This window comes from Thunnus maccoyii, chromosome 14, assembly GCF_910596095.1.
Source record: "Thunnus maccoyii chromosome 14, fThuMac1.1, whole genome shotgun sequence".
Classification (NCBI taxonomy): Eukaryota; Metazoa; Chordata; class Actinopteri; order Scombriformes; family Scombridae; genus Thunnus; species Thunnus maccoyii.
In genome coordinates, this window is record NC_056546.1 from 11,806,616 (window position 1) to 11,827,714 (window position 21,099).

Genomic DNA, 21,099 nt, shown 5'->3' on the forward strand with positions numbered 1-21,099 from the left:
GGGGATTTTAGGGGAAGGAATGAAGGCGTCACGTGACAGTCCAGTACTAATGATACCGTCGCTTGTTCATCTGTGGCAACCAGGGCCAGACGTCTGTCAGGTCGGCAGGACAAGGGCAAGCGTGAGAGAGTCTGAAAGAGAATACAGCAGCTGCAAGAGCGGAAAGTCAGAAAACTATCCCGTGCTCAACACTTCAGTTAGTCCAAACTTTCTGTCCTGAAGGGATAACACGCAGTTGAGTTTCGGGGGAACAGAAAGTAACGTCAAGATGATGATGACCCAGGTGGAAACCACCGTGACCTATGATAACGGCTACGAGGAGGAGTACATGCTCCAGGAGGATGAATGGGACAGGGACATGCTGCTGGACCCTGCCTGGGAGCAGCAGCAGAGGAAAGTAAGTTAATAAAGTCATCGACAATAATAAAACGGAACTCAATCCGAATAAACTGGACTACATACTGCACTCTGTGGAAACTAACGTACAGTAAATAATTTCAAACAGCTCTGTTGAGTCTAACGGTCAGTGCTGTCATAATGAAACACTTGTTGGCGAACTTAACGTTTTAAATGCGGCAAATTAAAAAAATCTTTCTTTTATCACAGACGCCATGTTAATGAAGAGTTTGTCTGGTGTATGTGTGTGTGTGTGTGCGCGTGTGCGCGCGAAAATATGCAAAGGGTCAGACGCTCTTCAGTAACCGCTAATAACCGTTGGTAACCAATAACTGTAATCATTTGTTCTAACGTTAATGCTAACGCCAGTTTGATACTCCATATGAATCATAGAAACAAAAATGTGAAATAAATAATGAAGGAACTGGAACTGGCATATAAAGTTAATAGCTAATAGGTGCCAGAGACTGTTCAATACATCTAATTTTCAGCTAAAAAGCGTCATCTGTAATAGAAGTCAAAAGTTAAAAGAGAGAGCCGGTGTTACACCGTATTTGGTGACCCATCAGATTCTGTGAACTGCGGTGATGGAAGAAGTACTCAGATCTCTTAAAGTATCAATAACATATTGTAAAAATACGTAATTTACAAGTAAAATCCACAGGCTGATTTAAGGTAGGTCGCTTCACAATTTTAATACGTGTCGCTCGACAGAAATGACGTATTTTCGACAGAAAAAAAGTGTCGCTCGACACTTTCCATGTCGCCCACCTGGAGAATTTTGCTATGTGGTGTACACCGTCATATTTTGTCGCGCAATGTGATTGGGTAGTGATAAAGTCGCCATGGAGATCTTAGTTTTCAATGAACTTCCCTTCTGATATTTTGATGTATCTTTAGATAACTTGCAACGTCCTTATTTAATTAGTTAAGTTAGTTTAGCTAGCTTGCCGAAGCATAAATTGAAAACGTCGCGCTTTAATTTATGTCGAGCGACCTACCATAATTCAGTTTTAAGATTTCATACTTTACAAAGGATTACATGTGGTTTTACTTTCACACCTATTTGAAGTTTCTCATGCTGGTCATGGTTTTATATTAAGGGGAAGAAGATCACAAAACTTCCGGCGTGAATCTTGTTTACTTGACGCAGCCGGGGTCCAGGCAGGCAGGCAGGCAGGCAGGGAGGGGAGGCTTGACGGACGGATGCGGTGGGTACCAGCTAACAATAGCTCTGCCTTCCAGCGGCTCTCCAGACTGCTGCCTCTCCACTGATACGCGCGGAATGCGAGCTGTCAACAGATGCTCCTAACACATGATGACGCTCTTGGGATTAGAATGAACGCTACATCTAATTTTAACCTCGGGACCAAAAGGCATTATAGTAGGGTTAATCCAGTGTCCTTGGTGCGGAATTCTTTTGTTTATAGAAACCACGCAGAAATATTGTACCAGCACCAGCCGCCTGAATATAGCCTCGGCCTCCCACTCTGTCAGTTGATTTTAAGGCTTTATGAGTTGGCCTGGGCATTAAACTGCAGCTCTTTGCACAACTGGAGACCATAGGCTTCTGTGGTCCCAAAAGGGATGACAAAACTGTGTATTATTGGTAACACAAAGCAGCAACATGATAATCAAGTTACTGGTCCACATACATAGCCATTTTTCCAATGTTTATCTTTTTACTGATACTAATTTGACAAGTGCTAAATGGGGAGTTGTTTGGTTCTGTGAGCAGCTGTTCAAAATTATCAGAATTGATACAATATCACTGGTGGTGGCATAGAGAAACACTGGTGTAGTGTTTCTGTTTGTCACTGTGGGAGGTGATGATGTTACTCTGTGCCCAACCAGTTTTGTTACCCTACTCCTGCCTGACATTCACTGTGAGCAGTGACACAAGGCTTTTGTTGACTCTGTTAGGGGCCACTTTTAGTAGCTTTTCCCGAATAATTTATCTCCTATAGCCTTACACCTCTTATCTAACTCAAGCCATGGTGCAGTGGACTTATATCGGATCTTGCAGCTGTTGTATATCAGTCGACACTGCTTATGTAGGCTATTTGAAACTATTACCTGACTCAGACAGGTTTATCAAGCCTTTTTTTAAAGCCATTAGTGCCCATTTATGTAACAGAGACAGATAGTTTAGTTTTTAGACTTGGGCCATGTCTGCACTGCCCGATGGCTGATGATTATAAGTCTAGGTACAAAAGTGTAATGGCAAAAATAACGTTCTCATGTAAGTTAAATCGGAATTAAATAAATTAGAGGAAACACAATGATCCATTCATAAGGGTCTGTCTTTTCGGTTAAACATTCACTTCTTGTTTATTTTCCATCCCCCTGGACACAGCCTGTGACCCAGTCAGGCCCCAAAGGCATCAGCTAGTTCAGTGACAGGGCTGGTCCTCGCTGAATGTGATTCATAAATATTTTTAGATATAATCGTCACTGGTCAGTAGTGCTGGGGAGGGAGGTGGGGGGTTTGGAAAGTGGGCAGCAGGGTTATGCGACTGTGGGCGAGTCAAATTTGGAGGACCAGCAGGCCACGTTTTTTTGACAAGGAGGGCAGCAGTTCAAAGTCACATACACCCTGGGGACTCTGTGATGGCCTTAACTCTAAAGCCTGTAATATTCTGTTTTTGCACTGGCACCCAGAGGGGAAGCCTGAGTGGCTGGCTGGAAGGATTTTTAAGAACTGAGGGTGGAAAAAGTGCTAAGATATCTTCCTCAGTTAATGTCACATTGCACAATTTATAAGTCATACTAGACTATACCAGATGTAAAATCATTTTAAAAAGTTTATTTGTAATGTACCAAGACTAAAAGGTACTGAGTAATTATATAGAAAAAAATAAAATTTGACCTGATTGTTTTTAATCCAATTTTTCTAAGTGGATGGAAACACAAAGTTCAATATAGATGCTTGTCAAAATTGAATTAACTGCAGTAAAGCCAAACATAAAATATGCAATATGTAAAGCCAGACTACTCTTCTTCTACTCTTCTACTTAATCACTAAATGCTCTGTTAAAAATGTGTTTTAAAATATACAGTACCTAAATACTGTATCATAATTTGGTCAAAACGTATTTGAATATAAATGAAATGACTGACTTTAATAGAACTACAAAAAAAGTAAGAAAAAAAGTTGTAAGACCTATTTTTTTTATAAAGGATGAAGAGTAAAAGAACAAAATGTCATCAGCATTCAGTTAACTTACATTACAGTATATTTACACATAATGTATGGGCTGCAGTATCTGTTGATCAGCCCATTGATTCAAGCACCTATAAAGTTATAAAGATAACATTTTTACACTATGACAGATCCATTTATTCATCTACTGTATGGGGGATATCCTCAAAATTATTATAATTTAGAATTTTGGACTATTCTCCCATCCTTCAAACATGCCTGCCTGTATTCATACATCAGCAGCGATGTATGATCAGCAGTAATGAATGTGACCTGGAAGAACAGCCTACATGCATCATGATAAAGCTATCTCCTTGCAGCTGTAATCAATCACACTGTAAGTGGCAAAATGGTGACAGAAAGTGACGCGAAGGGAAAACTTGCTCTGTATCCACGTGACATTTTCACTTATGTTGACATGGTGAGATGTTTTGACGTTTTTCCTGCCGGTGTCTTATCATGAAGCACACCAGAGCAGTCTAAATTTAACACCTTATATCGGTCGGAATGTGCTCTGTGGTCGGCTCCCAGCTTTCATCTGGAAAGTGCTGAGCGCCCGTGAACTCTGCTGCTGGCTATTGAGAGACTTTATAAAAATAGGAGGAGAAAGACAATGATCCTGTCTTAACTTGATTTACAGTATTTCAGTGCACCGCATGAAGCACATGGCGGCACATTTGTTCTGATGACTGTTAGCTTTGAAACTGCTTTAGGAAAAAGTTGAAATTGGACACTAATGAGCTGCTAAAGGTTAATCATAAGGTGTGGCATTGGTCAAATAGGTTAACACTGATTTATAGTCTAGTAGTGAAAACTTGTTAAACTGTTAGCTGCACTGTTTGTTCAGGTTGACCACAAAGAGGATTCCGTAAGGAATATTTAGACTTAAATCACAAATTACTTTTAAGACTTCTGTTTTTCAAACTGTGCTACATGCAGTCATATCAGCACTGTTTCCTTGCTTGAAAAACTGTTTTTGAAAAATATTCTCATGCACAGAATATGATGCATTTGTATGCTGACATTTTATCAAATCCTGTTGTAACTGACCTGGGTCTCCCTCTCCTGGTAGACGTTCACAGCCTGGTGTAACTCCCACCTGAGGAAAGCTGGAACTCAAATTGAAAATATTGAGGAGGACTTCAGGAACGGACTGAAACTCATGCTGCTTCTGGAAGTCATCTCAGGTCAGATCACAGAATGGAGACAGCTCTATTATAACTTATTGTTTTCTCAGCTCATTTCAATGATTAATTCTTTGCCACATCAGGAGGAAACTATGCACATTTTTATTCACCTGTAGCATTAGTTTTGTCCTTAGAATATTATTCCTGTGTTTTGTTTATTAAGTTGGCACACATAAGTGACTGTCAAATAATGGTCTGTTTGCAGGAGAGAGGTTACCCAAGCCAGACAGAGGAAAGATGCGGTTTCATAAGATTGCTAACGTCAACAAAGCGCTGGACTTCATTACAAGCAAAGGGGTAAAACTGGTCTCCATTGGAGCAGAAGGTAAATGATCCCTTCTTGGGTATTTGAATATACTACAAGTCATCAGGTGTCCAATAGACTCACAAATATAAAATCCTATGTGTGATAATAAGATTTTATTATTCACTCTAGTGCAAACTGACAGTAACAGGTTGTTGGTTTTTCAGAGATTGTGGACGGGAATGTAAAGATGACTCTTGGAATGATCTGGACTATCATCCTCCGCTTCGCCATTCAGGACATTTCTGTTGAAGGTGAGATAATAAAATCCAAAGAGGCCAAATCTGGTACTTTTTCTATAGACATTGGGCCTCATTCACTAATATGTGTGTAGAAATGTTCTTGGAGTGGTGCAGAAGTGGAGACAGTTGTCACTCATTACAAAGATGGCTGTGATGGTAAAAATGTGGAAAAACTTTACTGCTAGTGCAATGCAAATAGCTTCAGAAGTAGAAGCCAGAAAAGGCAGATTTGGCTGGTAAAGATGTCATATATCATATCATATCATCATACATATTAATCATTTTATTACATTTATGATGATTTATGGATTACAATGTCTTGACTATTAATTTTAGCAAAACAAATTGTGTATTATTAGCAATTGCTCACATTTAAATGTTGTATATTTAGACCCAATCATTTTTAAATAATTGTGGTTCTAATATACTGATTACATTACAACCATTCATACGCACGGCTTAAGCACAGATTTTTGCGCACGCACTGTTTGTGAATGAGGTCCATTGTGTCCACTGAATTTAGACATGAAAAACTACAAAATGTAAAGGACAACATATCATGAAAAAATAAAAAAAATGTCAGTTTGTGAGTTGTAGAAGGCAAAGCAATCTGCGACCTGCATTAAATCTGTAACCTTTATTAAATTGAACTATATACAATGTATCTACAACCCCATGTTTAAATTTCTGTAAATTCACTTTCTCCTCAGAAACATCTGCCAAGGAAGGCCTCCTTCTGTGGTGTCAGAGAAAGACTGCCCCCTACAGGAATGTCAACGTCCAAAACTTCCATGTCAGGTAAGTGTCTCACAAATTAAATACTGTTTATTGAGTCTTAAATGCTGTTTGATTATAATGATAGTTTATATGATTGATAGCTGATTCAGGTTTTTGTCTCGTTCTACACACGGCATATTCAAAGTAAAGGAATAATAAATGTCAACACATATTCAAGTATTTCTTTTCCTTTTCAGCATAAAAACAACTTACTGTGTTATGACAGCACATATGACAGTAATACGGAGTTTGTTTTGTAATCTGTCACAAGTTACAGGTACCTAATCACATCTTATTGCAATAAACCTCACAGAAAAAAAAAAAATCTGGCACCAGTGCACCAGTTCTCAGTTTCTCCTGAAAGTGACTTTCACAAAATATGAGGACTTGAGCTGGAATCAGGAACTTGTTGAATCACACTGCTGTTGTTGCACCTTTAACAGTCGTGTTTAATGCTAGAACTGGACTTGAGGAAGCTTTTTTCTATCTGCTCTCCTGCAACATCATCTGAGTTTAACTGGTATGGTGGCTCTCTGAACTGACATGTTGGTTCTCTCTGCTTGTCGGCTGGTGAAGCTGGAAGGATGGCCTGGCCTTCTGCGCCCTGATTCATAGACACAGACCCGACCTCCTCGACTACTCTAAGCTCAACAAGGTGTCGTGTGGCCTCACTTGTAACCAGGATGCTGTGTGTTAGCCTCAAACACTAACAGTCCACAAAATTAACATTTCTGTCACGGTGTGAACTGATAAGAACAAACACACTGAAAGCAGAATAACGGCAGTTTACGCTGCTTTTTATGTCGTGTTGACCTATTTTGTGAGGAAAACTGGTTTATATCTCGGAATGGAGGTCTGTTTGACACATTTCCTATTTCCTCTGCTAATGACTTATCTGCACTGCTAATGTGGTTGCCTGTTTTGATTGAGTTATCTGGGTACATGATAGTGTTTGATCCAGAGACAGTCACAAAGCTGTCTATGTGAAGTCCACTTAGTTGTCATAGAAGCAGAAGAAGCAGAGGCAGTGTGCGCACTAGTGTTTTCTGTAGACATACAGCGTGTTATTTGGATAATGGATATAATGCTAGTTTAATGTATGGATGATTCTTAACAGCAGAATGTTTTTGTCCAAAGTGCATTCACTTAGTCCCACCTCATGCTTCATTATTCTCATGCTTCATTATTCTTTCATAAACCGGTGTACCTGGCACACAATTTCAGCATAATTAAAAGGAATAAGGCCTTTGCTTCTGTTTTTACATCAGTTTTTATTTGCACCTCACTGTGCAATTTACATTAGATTTAATGGTGGGGATTTGCCGCCTCTTGAGTAACACAAACACAAACTCATAAATATGCAAACAAAGGCAATCCAACTTTAAATGATAACAAATGGATACAGAGTTTGTCTTGTCTTTCCTCATTCATTTAACATGTCTGTGTCTAGCATATTAGCTTCATGGTGTAAAAAGTGCATACCACTGTATCTTTAAGTGGTTTTCTGGGCAAATAAATCCACAGCTCATTTACATTTTCTTGGTTTAAAGTACGCCCAGGATTCTCAGTGTTTTTGTATAAACAAGTGAAGGCCTCAGTGAGCTGCTTTGCTTGTTCGCAGGGCAGAGAACACAACTGACAGACCTCCTGTGTTCGTCAACTAACAATAATCCACAAGTAACTCATCCTTTCCGTCCTGGAAGAAGGTGCTGTCTAAACCACACAGGGTGACCAAGGCTGCTGTGGGAATATTTGAGGTTTCTGTTTGTCACTGCCACGTCTCTTTTGATATAAAACAGTATTTAGACATGTGTTAAGAGACTTTACAACAATTTTATCCAATGAACCTTGACAAAAAAAATGAATGGCCTAAAAATCAGACTCTATATTAATATCAGCTATATATGTATTTCCCTTGACAGCTTTACCTACTGTACTGTAGGCAAAGTTTGACCCAGCACTGCATATTTATAGTAGGGGAACACCGTGGCTGGTTACGGGGAGTGACATTTTCATTTGTTTTGGAAACAGAAGCACTCTCTTTTCAGCACACAACTCACTGACCTGGCTTGGTGTTGACCCTGAATAGTCACAGAAACATGAGCCTAGTCCCTGCAGAGCATAGGCTTAGCTTTACCTCTGCTATTGTCCATGCTGTCCCCTAGTGTACCCCAGCAAGAGGCTGCTGGTCCTCATGAAAGGAGAATCGGAAGAATACATAGTATGTATCACTGCAAGGCTTGTGTCGATTTTCATACTAGGAAAGGGCACTCAAGGTAAATATGAGTGATGAGGCACACACGGATCTATTTCTCTCTGCTTTTTCTCACTCTTTCAGACGTTTTTACATACATATTCACACACTTTCAGTTATGCTTACGCTGCCAGGTGACAGTTGCATCGTGCGCCAGGCAGCTGTTAAATCTGGCTTGAGGTGAGCGTGTTTGTTAAGCTAGCAGTGTTACAGCCTGCTGAGACAGCGCTGATTAGGGAGGGATGAGGGTACACACACACACACACACACACAAAGGCCTTGGGGCATCCTTCTATCCTTCCATCCATCCTTCCATCCAGCCATCATTTTACCACTCCATCCATCTGTCTGTCCTGCACTGGATCTGTGAGCAGCTGGCCCTGTCGTGTAGTGTGGCAGCCCCCACCCCACTACCTTTATGGAACAGTGGTACAGAGACAGGAACAATAGCTGCAGCATGATAGCATGATCCCTTTACCCCAATGCACTCTCACTGACTGTCCCATTAGCAGGGAAGGGTTCACTGTCAGCTGTTGGCTTAATGCACCACTCCCAGTCTGTCCAAACACTTGGTTTCTCCTGTCAGTCACTCGTGTGAGAAAATAAAAAATTTAGTTCATTAAGTTTCAATAAATATATGATGTATATTGTTGTTTTGAAATGTTAACTAGAGTAATCTATTAGTTGATTAATTTACTAGCTGATCATTTTATGAAAATTTGTCATAATAGATTAGTTGAAATTTATCAAGTAAAAAACAAAGACAGGTTACAGATTTGAAAATGAAAAGATTTGCTTACTTTCGTCATTGTCTAACATCTCAAAGATATCACTTTGACATGTTACAGAGTAAAGAGAAATTGCTTAATTAAAAAAACAATAATTCATAGTAATAATCATTAGGTGCAATCTGTAGTTGTTGTCACATGAAACCCAAAAAAATAACTAATGTTATGGATTTGAGAGAATTGTAATAAATGATTTTCCAATTGAGACTGGGTTCATGATACTGGTCAAACTACAATCATCAACATGTGAGGGACCAAATAAACATCCAACTCATGTAAAAACTAGAATATAATATATAATGTCAGTTGTAGGTCCCAGCAGGTCTATCAGATATAGATTTAAGTCCTATTAAATTAATGTGCATGCACAGTAGATGATCAGGGAGTATAATGTGTCCACCATAGCATGAAGGTCAGCTCAGTGGCATTTTAAGTCCGGCATTGCTGTTCAGTGATGTAGAATTGTGTATCTTTATTTAGGATGATCCTCTGGGGAACCTGAACCTGGCTTTTGACATAGCCGAGAAACACCTGGACATTCCCAAAATGCTGGACGCTGAAGGTAATGTTTTATGGAATAGACAATAGTAGAATAGACCCTAACTTTACTATTCTACTGTATTAAACATGTCTTTTCAATTCAAACCTCGCTGTGTGTGTATGAGGATATTATGTCTGCTAGACATCTATTTTTGCACTAGTCTTCTTAGCAGCAACCAGCAAATGTATCCTGACATATAATGTGTCCGGTTAACATTCATTGTGGGATGAAAGACTGAGAAGTATTTCTTTGGGGAGTCTTAGATCTTAAGTCTTAGATGACTACATCAGACTCACTTTGAGTGCACATGAAATGATGTAGTAGAGCACACAGATAGTTCAGTCTTGATCATTCGGATTGTGTTGCATCATCTCCATATATAATAAATACATTTTCATGCACTAATAATATTTTTCTAAAGAACTGAAACAATTACAAACCAAAAGTAGTTTAGAAGGATACTGGAATTGCTGTTTCTGTCCTCCTTCCTTTCACCAGTCGTTATTTTTCTCCTTTTTTTTTCTTTCTTTCGGCCACCTTGACTTTTCCTCCCTCTCAATGCCATAGATATCATCAACACCCCCAAGCCTGATGAAAGAGCCATCATGACCTATGTGTCCTGCTTTTACCATGCTTTTGCTGGAGCAGAGCAGGTATAGAGAGTTAACCTATCACCTTAAGTTATAACTTTCTAGATATTTCTAGATGAAGTAGCTATCACTGTCTCTCTTATTTGCAATCTCTCTATTGGCAGTTTGATTTTGACCTGTCATTTTGAGCAACAAATGTATTTTTAGGATGATGTTACAAGAAATATTGAAAGTATGAATGGAAGCATGGACCACTGTGTTACTTTACACATGTAAATATGTAATTTTTCACTCCCTGCGCTCTTAGGCAGAGACAGCTGCCAACAGGATCTGTAAGGTTCTGGGTGTAAACCAGGAGAATGAGAAACTGATGGAAGAGTATGAGAGACTGGCCAGTGAGGTAAATTATGATTTGAAATTTCATTTTAAAATGTCCTCTTATATGATGATGATGACACTTTGTGTAATGAAAAGAGAAATTAACCTGTAGAACCTTGGATAATGGTACTGTACATATTACACTAAAGTTAGCTGCCTCTAACATGAAACTAGTTTAAAGTAAAAGAACAGACTAAGGTTTAGCTTTAAAAACATCTTTCTTTCCCTCACTTGTGGATCCCATTGCTGCCATAAGATGAGACCCATCTGCTGAAAAAAAATTAATAATTCATCACAGTCTTCCTGACACATTGCTATCTTAATGTGGAACTCTCTTGACTCTCCACTTATTCCCTTGTTGTCTTTGTGTTTCCCAGCTGCTGGAGTGGATCCGCCGCACCACTCCCTGGCTGGAGAACCGGACCCCTGAGAAGACCATGGCGGAAATGCAGCGGAAGCTGGAGGACTTCAGGGACTACAGACGCCAGCACAAGCCCCCTAAGGTGCAGGAGAAGTGCCAGTTGGAAATTAACTTCAACACCCTGCAGACCAAGCTGCGCATCAGCAATCGCCCTGCTTTCATGCCCTCCGAGGGGAAGATGGTATCTGTAAGTAACAACTCCACATTCTTCCTCCACTTATAATTCAACAGTGAAAGAAGTGTTCATCATTGTTTGCACAACTGTTTATGTTTAAGTCTTATGGCAAAAGAGGGGTCAAATCTTACATGGGACTGATGAGTAACAGGCACTGGCATTCTACCAATAGGGTTAGGGTTTGTGTTACAGTTTTTGTTTTTTTGTGTACAGTTTTTAAGCAATATTTGTTTATCAAATGTCCTTATTTACCAGGGTGGAACTGAGTCAAAACATGTTTAGTGATTTATCATTTTCATTGTGTCTACAGGACATAGCCAGTGCATGGCAGGGACTGGAGCAGGCAGAGAAGGGCTATGAGGAGTGGCTTCTTACAGAGATCCGCAGGTTGGAGAGGTTGGACCACTTGGCTGAAAAGTTTCGCCAAAAAGCCACCAATCATGAGAACTGGGCCAGCGGTCAGTTGTAGATACACATTTGACTTTTTGACTGTCTGCGTGTTTGCTTCTCTATCTCTCGCTTTTTTATCTATAGATTTGCATGTTTATCTGTTTGTCCTGAATTGTTAGCTCAGTGTTTATCACCTTTATTCCTGCTTTTCAATTCTCAAGTGTTTCCTTTAACATTGGGGTTTGTTTATACTTGCTCCTAATGAGATTTGATGGAAGGTTTTAAGAGTCTTTCCAATGTAATCAACTTGTAGTGCACTGCAACACGTCGTTTTCTTCATGTGCAATGACCAAATAAGGCCTGTGTTTTGATAAAAACTACTAATCATCTAATCATTCCTCGCTCTTACCTTATCCTTTTCTCTTTTCATATGTGTGATATCCAGGTAAAGAAATGATCCTCACCCAAAAGGACTATGAAACAGCCACCCTGACAGAAATCAAAGCACTGCTTCGGAGACATGAGGCCTTTGAGAGTGACTTGGCAGCCCACCAGGACAGAGTGGAGCAGATTGCCGCCATTGCACAGGAACTAAAGTACGCAATCCCTATAGCAGACGTTTGCATTCATGTGTCATGGAGGCCCAGGAGTATGTTTTCACTCCAGCCAAACACAACATCAGGGGACAAAATCAACTAGTGCAGTCTTGTTTTCTATTTCTCTCTTAGTAGTATTTTGGCTCTAGACAGTGTATAACATACAGGAGTGATTGCCTGGATAGATTAAGAATGACAAGCAACAACAAACAACACTGCCCTTACAGTGATCCAAAAAAACATCTGTTCACATTTGAGACAGAGAAAGAAGAAAAAATTAGGAAACAAAGCAGTGCAGAAAATAATTTGAAACAAAATGAACTCAATACAACTCAAGTGTGATTTCCATGTGCGATGGTTTTGAACCACTTTTGGGGAAAATGAACATTATATAAACCCTCTTTTTCTTAGTTAACGGGAATGTCACTATATCTCAACAGAAAGGTGTGTGGTTCACAGGTTCACAGGCATGCTGACATTTTCAATCAGCACTCAATGACGACCACCTGTCCATCGTTACCTTCTTAGTCTGTGATTGGCCACAGAGTACTTCCCTTTTCATATTTAAATGGTGCTCTGTGAGAGGAGGATAACATTTCAGCTTGCCAGCAAAATGGCCACATGGTTCTTTCCAAGGTATGTTATTGTTAAATTACTACAATAACTTGTTTATTTTCTGTTTATGGCTTGTTTGTTTTAATCAGGTTTTTGACCAAGCTGTTTCCTTTTACAGTCACCTGCTCCTTGTTGCACTGTTAAGCTGGAATGTCCATTGCTATCCTGCTACAAAAGGTAAAATATTACTTCAGAGGCTGTAAATGTACTTGCATGTTTCAAGTATTGCAAACTTGAGTGATTTAAAATTTCATCACAAGCTTGCTCAGGTGATTAAATTTTTACCACAAATACCACCCCCCCCAGGCTGGAGCCAGAGTGATCCTTATGAGGGCAGTTTCTCTAACATGGAGGCGCCTTCTGGTGTCAGTTATAGCTCATTCCAAGGTGCTCCTGCTCAGCCTTCCAGTGTGAGTTACCCTGTTTCAACAACAAGCTACACATCTCAGCCTGGACCTGATGTCGGCCTCCCTCCACCTCCCCCTCTGTATCAGGCAGGTGAGCTTGAGCACTATGAAGAGAACTTGGAGCATGGTGATTTGGAAAGGGAAACTGAGGAGTTAAGCTTTCCGGCACCGCCACCTCCTCCATATCCGGGACCTGACTTCCAAGCGGGTGAGTTGAGCCGCTATGAGTCAGTCTATGAGCATGGAAATAAAGAGAGGGAAACAGAAGACCAAGGTTTCATGCCAGTGCCTCCCTATCTCCCAGCTGAGCTGGGAGCTGAGGAGCTGTCTGCTCATTCCATATCTGAAGAAGGCCCTAAGGAACTAGTCTCTGAACACCTTAGACCAATTGGACCAAGCTATTACTACCTCTTCTTGACTGGTCAGCTTCCTCCTGGCGCATACTCACACTTCCAGTCGGACTATGAGACTGGCTCAGACCACTGGAATGAAGACCATTATGAGAGATACCACTATCCCAATGCTCAAAGTCCAATCATCCCCACTCAGACCGAGGAGGTTCCCAGTTACAGCCCTTGGCAGCAGCCTCAGGACTACACCAAAGCTTAACCAGGCCTGTAGATCTCTCAACCAACTTGGAGCAGACCATAGTAAAGGCAGTTCCATTACACTCTGCTGTTTACCCTAAAATGTATATTGTGTTCAAGTTGCTTGTTGTGACTTTTTAATTAAAAGCCAAATGAATATGAAATTCTGTCTTGTGTGGGTTGATTAGGCTTTAACACTTGGTGACTTGAGATTAATTCAAAGTGGCATGTTAAAGCACACCAAACTTCAGGGGCTGGGATAAAAATCTTAATCCAAAGTGTAAGTGCTATAGTGGCCTCAGAACACTATGTCCAGTGGCCAATTAAACAAAAGTCAAACTGGAAAAAATGACTTCATAATTACTTGTCTGTCCTAAAACAAAGTCAGGTGCCCAAATTGTTCTTGCTGTAATAATCCCTCCTGCTCATACTGGCCCCAAGAGATCCATTAATTATGCACTTTCAACATGGGATGCAAAATGTATGTTTACTTGAGGCTAATGTCCTTTGTTATGATCCTTCCACTGCAGCCAAACAGGAAAATGTTGTCCATTTAGACAAAGAGGGGGAGTATTTTACTAGACAAACTGTAGAAGATATCTACTTTTAAAGTTTGCTCAAAACAAGGACTCTGGATTTGTCCCACATCACTTGCATTGTAAGCACATTTGAAGGGGATCTCCTAATGGTCAGTATGAACTGGAGGAATGATTGCAATGACAGCAAGTAAGTTCTTTATATGGTGGCACCCATGAGCTTACTGCCCTGTCTAAATCTTAAGACAACAAAGCCTTAAGCTAAATGCATGGATGCAGGAGTTTACTTTCAGGGGCAAGGCCTTGTTCTCATACCAAAAACACTGAGCAACACTTGCAAGGTTGGCAATTTAAATGTGGAAGTTATTGTATTTGGGTCTGACTTGGGGCTCATAAGATTTCATGTGACTTTTTTGAAAAAGTGTCTTAATTCCTAGAACAAAACACTGTAGAGCTCTCTTCCACAACTGAAACGCATAACAGTACTTTTTTTTTTTTTTTTCCAGTGAGCTGGATTACCATGACGTGGCTGCTGTGAACAAGCGCTGCCAGAGCATCTGTGACTTGTGGGACAGGCTGGGAACTCTGACTCAGAAGAGGAGAGAGGCACTGGAGGTGAGGACAGTATTCAAGGCTGGTATCAATAAAATGATATATGACATAATTTGACAGAAAGCAAATGTAAATCATTCATATCCTGTTGAACATGGCCTTTTTTCATAGGCTGAAAGTGTTTTATCTACTGAGTTACTAAAATTTGAATGATTGAATTTCTTTGCATTTGTTAGGATATATTAATAAATCCCCACAAGAGTGTGCTAATGTTCCACCCTGACCACAGTTGCATACATGACCAGCTTAATCAAAATGTCAGTGTAAGCGTATTCAAGTGTCTGTCAATGACATCTAAAAAGTGAAGACATAACTGACTGATGAGGAGAGAAAATTGGATCCCCTCTAAAATCCCTGACCCAGATAGGGGGATAAAGTGGGGGTGGCGGGTAGCGGGGTGGGATAAAGGACAAATAGATGTAAGGGTCCTGTCCAGGAAGTGACTGGCTCAAAGCCCACGAGCCACTCCTCTTGATCCATGCTGGCCATTTCAGACCTGCAAATGTGTGAGGGCCCGGGAAAAGGGCCAAGGATTATGTCTGAATGACAGGCACAGGGGTCTGTTGTCTGTCTATCTCCCACTCCCCTGCCATCCCCTCCTGAGTGGTGGGACCCTGTCAGGAAACAACCAAGCCAAAGATGGGGTTAACAAGGCCATGCCAATGTTATGCACCCTGGGATTAGTTATCAAAACAGGTGAGGGGATGTTTGTGTTGGGATTTGTATGTGAGATATGGGGATATTGATTCCTTGTTAGGCCATGGTAAATCATACAGTTAGCTATAGATTGGACGATGTGGGGGGTTGTTCCGGATTTAAAATTATGCAAAACATGCATACAGTATGATATGTTGTAATCTTCCCAGCGGACAGATAAACTGCTGGAGACTATTGATCAGTTGTTCCTGGAGTTTGCCAAGAGGTCAGCTCCTTTCAACAACTGGATGGAAGGAGCCATGGAGGATCTGCAGGACATGTTCATGGTGCATACTATTGAAGAAGTCCAGGTAGGTTTACTCACAGCACAGTAGACTCACACACTTTCTATTTGTGAGATTGCATTTGACAACATTGCTGCTGTTAAAAAGTCTAGGTAAGATTAGCCTGCTCACAATTTTTACCATGATTTATGATTCATGTTTGGGTTATTATGAAGCCTATAAACAGTTGCTTTTCATTGTAAATATCTGCACAGTGTTACATGTAATATTGGTTACTCTGTCACACCCAAATGAAAACCTCATAATGTTATCGCACCTTTTTAAAATGGAAATTTAAATAGCATTTTGACATTTCCCTCCTTCCACTCTCCCTTCCAGAGTCTAATCGCAGCTCATGAGCAGTTCAAAGCTACTCTACCTGAGGCAGATGCAGAGAGACAGGCCATCTTGGGAATCCACAATGAGGTGCAGAAAATTTCCCAGAGCTATGGGATCAAGGCCAACATTATCAACCCCTACAGCACCCTTACAACTGAAGAGCTTCTCAACAAATGGGATAAGGTAGCTATAGCTTCAAAACTAATTTACAGACTCATATATCGAGGAATAAAGTAATTATTCCTCTTATTAGGAGTAAGGAGAGCGGTCTTTACATTCCACTGATAAAAAAAGTGCTGCTCTAACATTTTATCACTGAATTGAAGGACTCAGCACCCAGTTAGCTTAAATGTAATCCTAGCATATTTCTGTTTAATGTGAATGGATCTTTTCAGGAGGAGCCAGCGTCTCATTATACCAAGGAAACTATCTACTGTATGTGTGCATATGTGTGTTTTCTAGGTGAAGAAGTTGGTTCCTCAGAGAGATGGTGCCCTCCAGGAGGAGATGGCACGCCAGCATGCCCATGAAAGGCTGAGACGGCAGTTTGCTGCCCAGGCTAATCTCATTGGCCCTTGGATACAGGCCAGAATGGAGGTTAGACATACAGCCTTCATAAGCAATTTGACAGTTATCTCCATCTAATCAAATAAAGACCAAAAATGGAAGACAATTATATTCAAATGCATCATACAAATGGGAGCTACAATGGTGGTGGCTTTCCTGTGAATGATGATAGTTGAATAATGTCAAGTAAAATGACTTTATTACACATGTACATTTTCTCTTTATCAAATGTTGTATGTCTTGACAGAATTTACTCTTAGACATAAATGACTCCCTGTAGTATGAGCAAGCAAACCATGAGATCTTTAGACCAGCATCTTTTAATATAAATTGGTCCAAAAATTAAGCTGCATGTATTTTTCCAACAGGAAATTGGGCGTTGCTCTCTGGAGATAGGAGGCACTCTGGAAGACCAGATGACCCAGCTGAAGCAATTTGAGCATGTCATTGTCACTTACAAGCCCAATGTCGACAAGTTGGAGGGAGACCACCAGTTAATCCAAGAGTCGCTGGTGTTTGATAACAAACACACCAATTACACTATGGAGGTACAGGACAGTGGCAAACAGAAAACAGTGTTACAAATATATACACATGTATACACACTCTTAAGATACTCATTGCAGATACTGAAATTCCCAAATGTGCAAATATGTATGTAAACAAACATTTAGATTTGCGCTTATTTTGTAAATATTTAATATTCACTGAACTGCTCAGGGTCTGTCTTCTCTGTGTTAACATATTTGCTCTGTCATTACATCAACAGCACATCCGTGTTGGGTGGGAGCTGCTCCTCACAACCATCGCCCGAACCATCAATGAGATTGAGACCCAGATCCTTACCCGGGATGCCAAGGGCATCAGCCAGCAGCAGATGAATGAATTCAGATCTTCTTTCAACCACTTTGACCGGGTACAGCTCTCCAACATCTTAGATTACTAAAGTCTTTTTTCGTGATCTGAGTAATTCGGAAGGCCTGCAGGGGGTGGTGGTAGTCCAGTGTTTAAAGATGGTCCTGTAACTGGGAGCACCATGACCCAAATGTCTTCCCTAGAGAGGTATTTCAGCACAACATGCTGAGTTCTTGACAGACCCAGGACCAGTGTTGAGAAGCTGACCCTACATTTAACCCAAAGTGACTCCTGGTAGACAGGGTGGATGAAAATGAAATATTTCTCCCTTAGGCATTATAAATTACCACAGAAAATCCATTGTGGAATGTCAAGCCACATTTAAATTTTATGCATTTTTAGTCAGATTCTTGTAGTTTTGATGAAAGTTCAACAGTGGATGACTTATCATATCATTTTTCATTTATTCAAGTTACATTTTTAGGAATTCCACAGACTGACTATGACTCACCATGCCTAAATTCAGTGGATAATACACCCAACAAATGCAAACCTTTTTTGTACGATACCACAATGACTGAGCTCTCACACCTCACCTATCATGAAATCTTTTCCATCTTTAATGTCTTATCACAAAAGCCAAAATGATAGGTGCTTAAAGCTGAAAGCATTTCTCCTCAGTGTTATTTGTATCAGAGTGCCACACATCTAATTGTCATTGTCAGATATGAAATAAAGTTTGAAAACATTGAATATTGCATATGCCTTTAGGATTTAGTCTTATTAAATTGCTGTCATGTTTAATGGAATATCAACAAGCAGTTGGTTCTTTACATATTGCCTCACTGTATTCTTTCTCTGCAATGCTTTGTAATATTCGTCAATTGGTAATTAGTCTCTGTCATGTTTCGATCGTTTCTGTAATCTGTTCTGACTTTATTTTCCTCCTATTTTTATCTTGAAATTCACCTGAAACTTGGCATTCAACTGTAGAAGAAGAATGGAGCGATGGAAACGGATGACTTCAGAGCCTGCCTCATCTCTATGGGTTATGACTTGGTATGGTGTTTTAAATGCGAGTGGATGGATGGGCCTACATTATTAGTTACTGACAGAATTGCTCATGTTTGCTGTATTTTACATCTCCTCATTCTTTCTCTGTCCATCCATACCCTGCACAGGGAGAGGTGGAGTTTGCCCGTATAATGATCCTGGTGGACCCCAATGGCACTGGAATTGTCTCCTTCCAATCTTTCATTGACTTTATGACCAGAGAGACTGCTGATACGGACACTGCCGAGCAGGTTGTGGCATCCTTCCGGATCCTGGCAGCTGACAAGGTATGTGTGTGTGTGTGTGTGTCAGTCAGTGTAGCTTACTGGCATATGGGCAGATATTCTTAGGTGACACTAATCTATTCTATTCCAGTCATTATTACAGAGTATTTTCCATGCCAAACTGATTTATGATCTACAATTTTGTTCATGATCTCAGAATGGAAAAGGGGGTACCAGTATGAATCTTTCTGGAAACATGTCTGAAATGTATTTTCTTTCCACCATCACAGCCTTACATACTAAAGGACGAGCTGAGGAGAGAACTTCCTCCTGAACAGGCAGAATACTGCATCGCGAGGATGCCACCTTACGGCGGCCCTGGAGCACCACCAGGGGCACTGGACTACACTGCCTTCTCCACCGCCCTCTATGGAGAGAGCGACCTTTAACCCGACTAGAAACCCCTTCATCTACTGACCTTTTACCTAACAAACCTCTCCCCCTCTGCCTTCTATCTCTTGATGAATTAAAGGAATCGATAATGAAAGGAGGATCAAATATGTTGAATGAAATGTGTTTGTGACCATACCGAGTTTTTGTTGATTAGTTAGTCTGTCTGCTCATGCTGATCATTGTCATGTGTCATGGTCCTACCCTTTTTTCCTCTTGGATAAAAGATATCCCCTAAACAAATAGAAATTTCCATATTCAAATTATATTGTGAGAAGCAACACATTGTAGGTTTTATCTTGTGTGGTATGATGTATCTGCATCAAAAATACAGGTCACTCGGAAGTAGCCTACTTGTACAACAAAAAGATCATGGTGATTGAGCAGTTTATCAGTTGAAGAAAATACATACATAAAAGTCCTGTTTCATTTAGCACGGTCATGTATTGTTTTCTCATGTTTCCATGGAGTGCATTTGTTCTGGGAATACAATCTTCTCATAAGGGATTTTGAGATGCACAAATTGAATTACAGTACTGCCATCCGACAATTAAGTGTAGAAAATGGGTTCCCAAAAGGCCAAAAATATACAGTACCAACAGAAGAAAAATGGGAAACCACATTAATGCAAAAGCAAATGTTTACAATTGCTTAGTGCTTTAAAGGTATAAAACACATAAGACTAAATGTGCAGTAGTCATGAGTTGTGTGATAAAGATACTCAGTTTACTATCATATATGACATAAAAGCAGCAAATACTCACATTGGATAAACTGGAATATTTGGCATTTTTGCTTGAAAATAGTTGAAACAATTCATTGATGATCAAAATAGTTGGAGATTAATTTTCTCTCAGTTGATTAATCAGTTACTCTAATTGTTTCAGTCCTGCCAATGTTCTTTTCTGTTTTGTCTATGGGCTGCCCCAGTCATTGTGCTGACACTCGTCTGTCTTTCCTGTAACCATTTCCAGAAACATGTATAGTAAGCAATTTGTTGTCAGTGCTTGCTTTTGTAGTCAAGTGATTTCCCAATTTTCCTTTGTTGGTGCATGTTAAGACCTACTGCTAGTAGAGATTATCCAGGTTTTTCAGATTTGTCCATTTTACACAGCTGGATTGGCCACATGTTACTTTTCATTGTACTCATGTTGTATGCTGTTTGATGAATAAATTGAAAAAAAAGCATTAAAAGAATTTATTATTTAAGCTATACAGTAGAGGCAATCATATAACCAAAATATATCAAGTCACTTTCTGCTAAAACAATCTTTATGTTGTACTCTTAATGAAAAAGAATGAAAAATCCAATATTTTGTGTTGTTCGTTTCACAGCCATTGCCAATTTGTGACTCATTCAAGAGAGCTAAAATATTGTGTGAGTTATTAAAGTACTGGAATTTTCTGTTAAGAGGATCATTGGCTGCTTTACACAGGCTGAGCCCAAGGCACTGGAACACACTATTAATTTAATACTCTATTTAGATGCAAGCAATCCTCTTTAAAAGAAAGGTTTATTTTTACTGTAATGCAAATGAAAATTGCCTTAGACATCACTGACCTCTACAGATAAAATATACTCAGGCAGTACGGACAGCTTGAAGAAATTTGCTGGCTCAGTTTTCAATTAATT

The 21,099-nt window shown here is 40.0% G+C and overlaps 1 protein-coding gene across 2 annotated transcripts; it reads left to right on the top strand.

Annotated features, from left to right (window-relative positions):
* The first annotated feature begins 56 nt into the window (after window positions 1–56).
* actn2b (actinin, alpha 2b) lies at window positions 57–20,232 on the top strand. Of its 2 annotated transcripts, XM_042433557.1 has the most exons (21): window positions 57–397; window positions 4,671–4,785; window positions 4,991–5,110; window positions 5,257–5,343; window positions 6,042–6,129; window positions 6,685–6,763; window positions 9,631–9,712; window positions 10,259–10,344; window positions 10,589–10,681; window positions 11,037–11,267; window positions 11,566–11,713; window positions 12,091–12,241; window positions 14,893–15,001; window positions 15,865–16,005; window positions 16,318–16,500; window positions 16,780–16,914; window positions 17,253–17,432; window positions 17,654–17,800; window positions 18,733–18,798; window positions 18,921–19,079; window positions 19,307–20,232. In XM_042433557.1, exons 1-21 carry the CDS (start codon window positions 269–271, stop codon window positions 19,463–19,465), a joined length of 2,688 nt encoding a protein of 895 aa, XP_042289491.1. In that variant the 5' UTR covers window positions 57–268; the 3' UTR covers window positions 19,466–20,232. The 2 variants fall into 2 exon arrangements, with proteins under 2 accessions (XP_042289491.1, XP_042289490.1); XM_042433556.1 differs by lacking the exons at window positions 57–397; window positions 4,671–4,785; window positions 4,991–5,110; window positions 5,257–5,343; window positions 6,685–6,763 and having other exon boundaries at window positions 6,046–6,129.
* The last annotated feature ends 867 nt before the right edge of the window (window positions 20,233–21,099 follow it).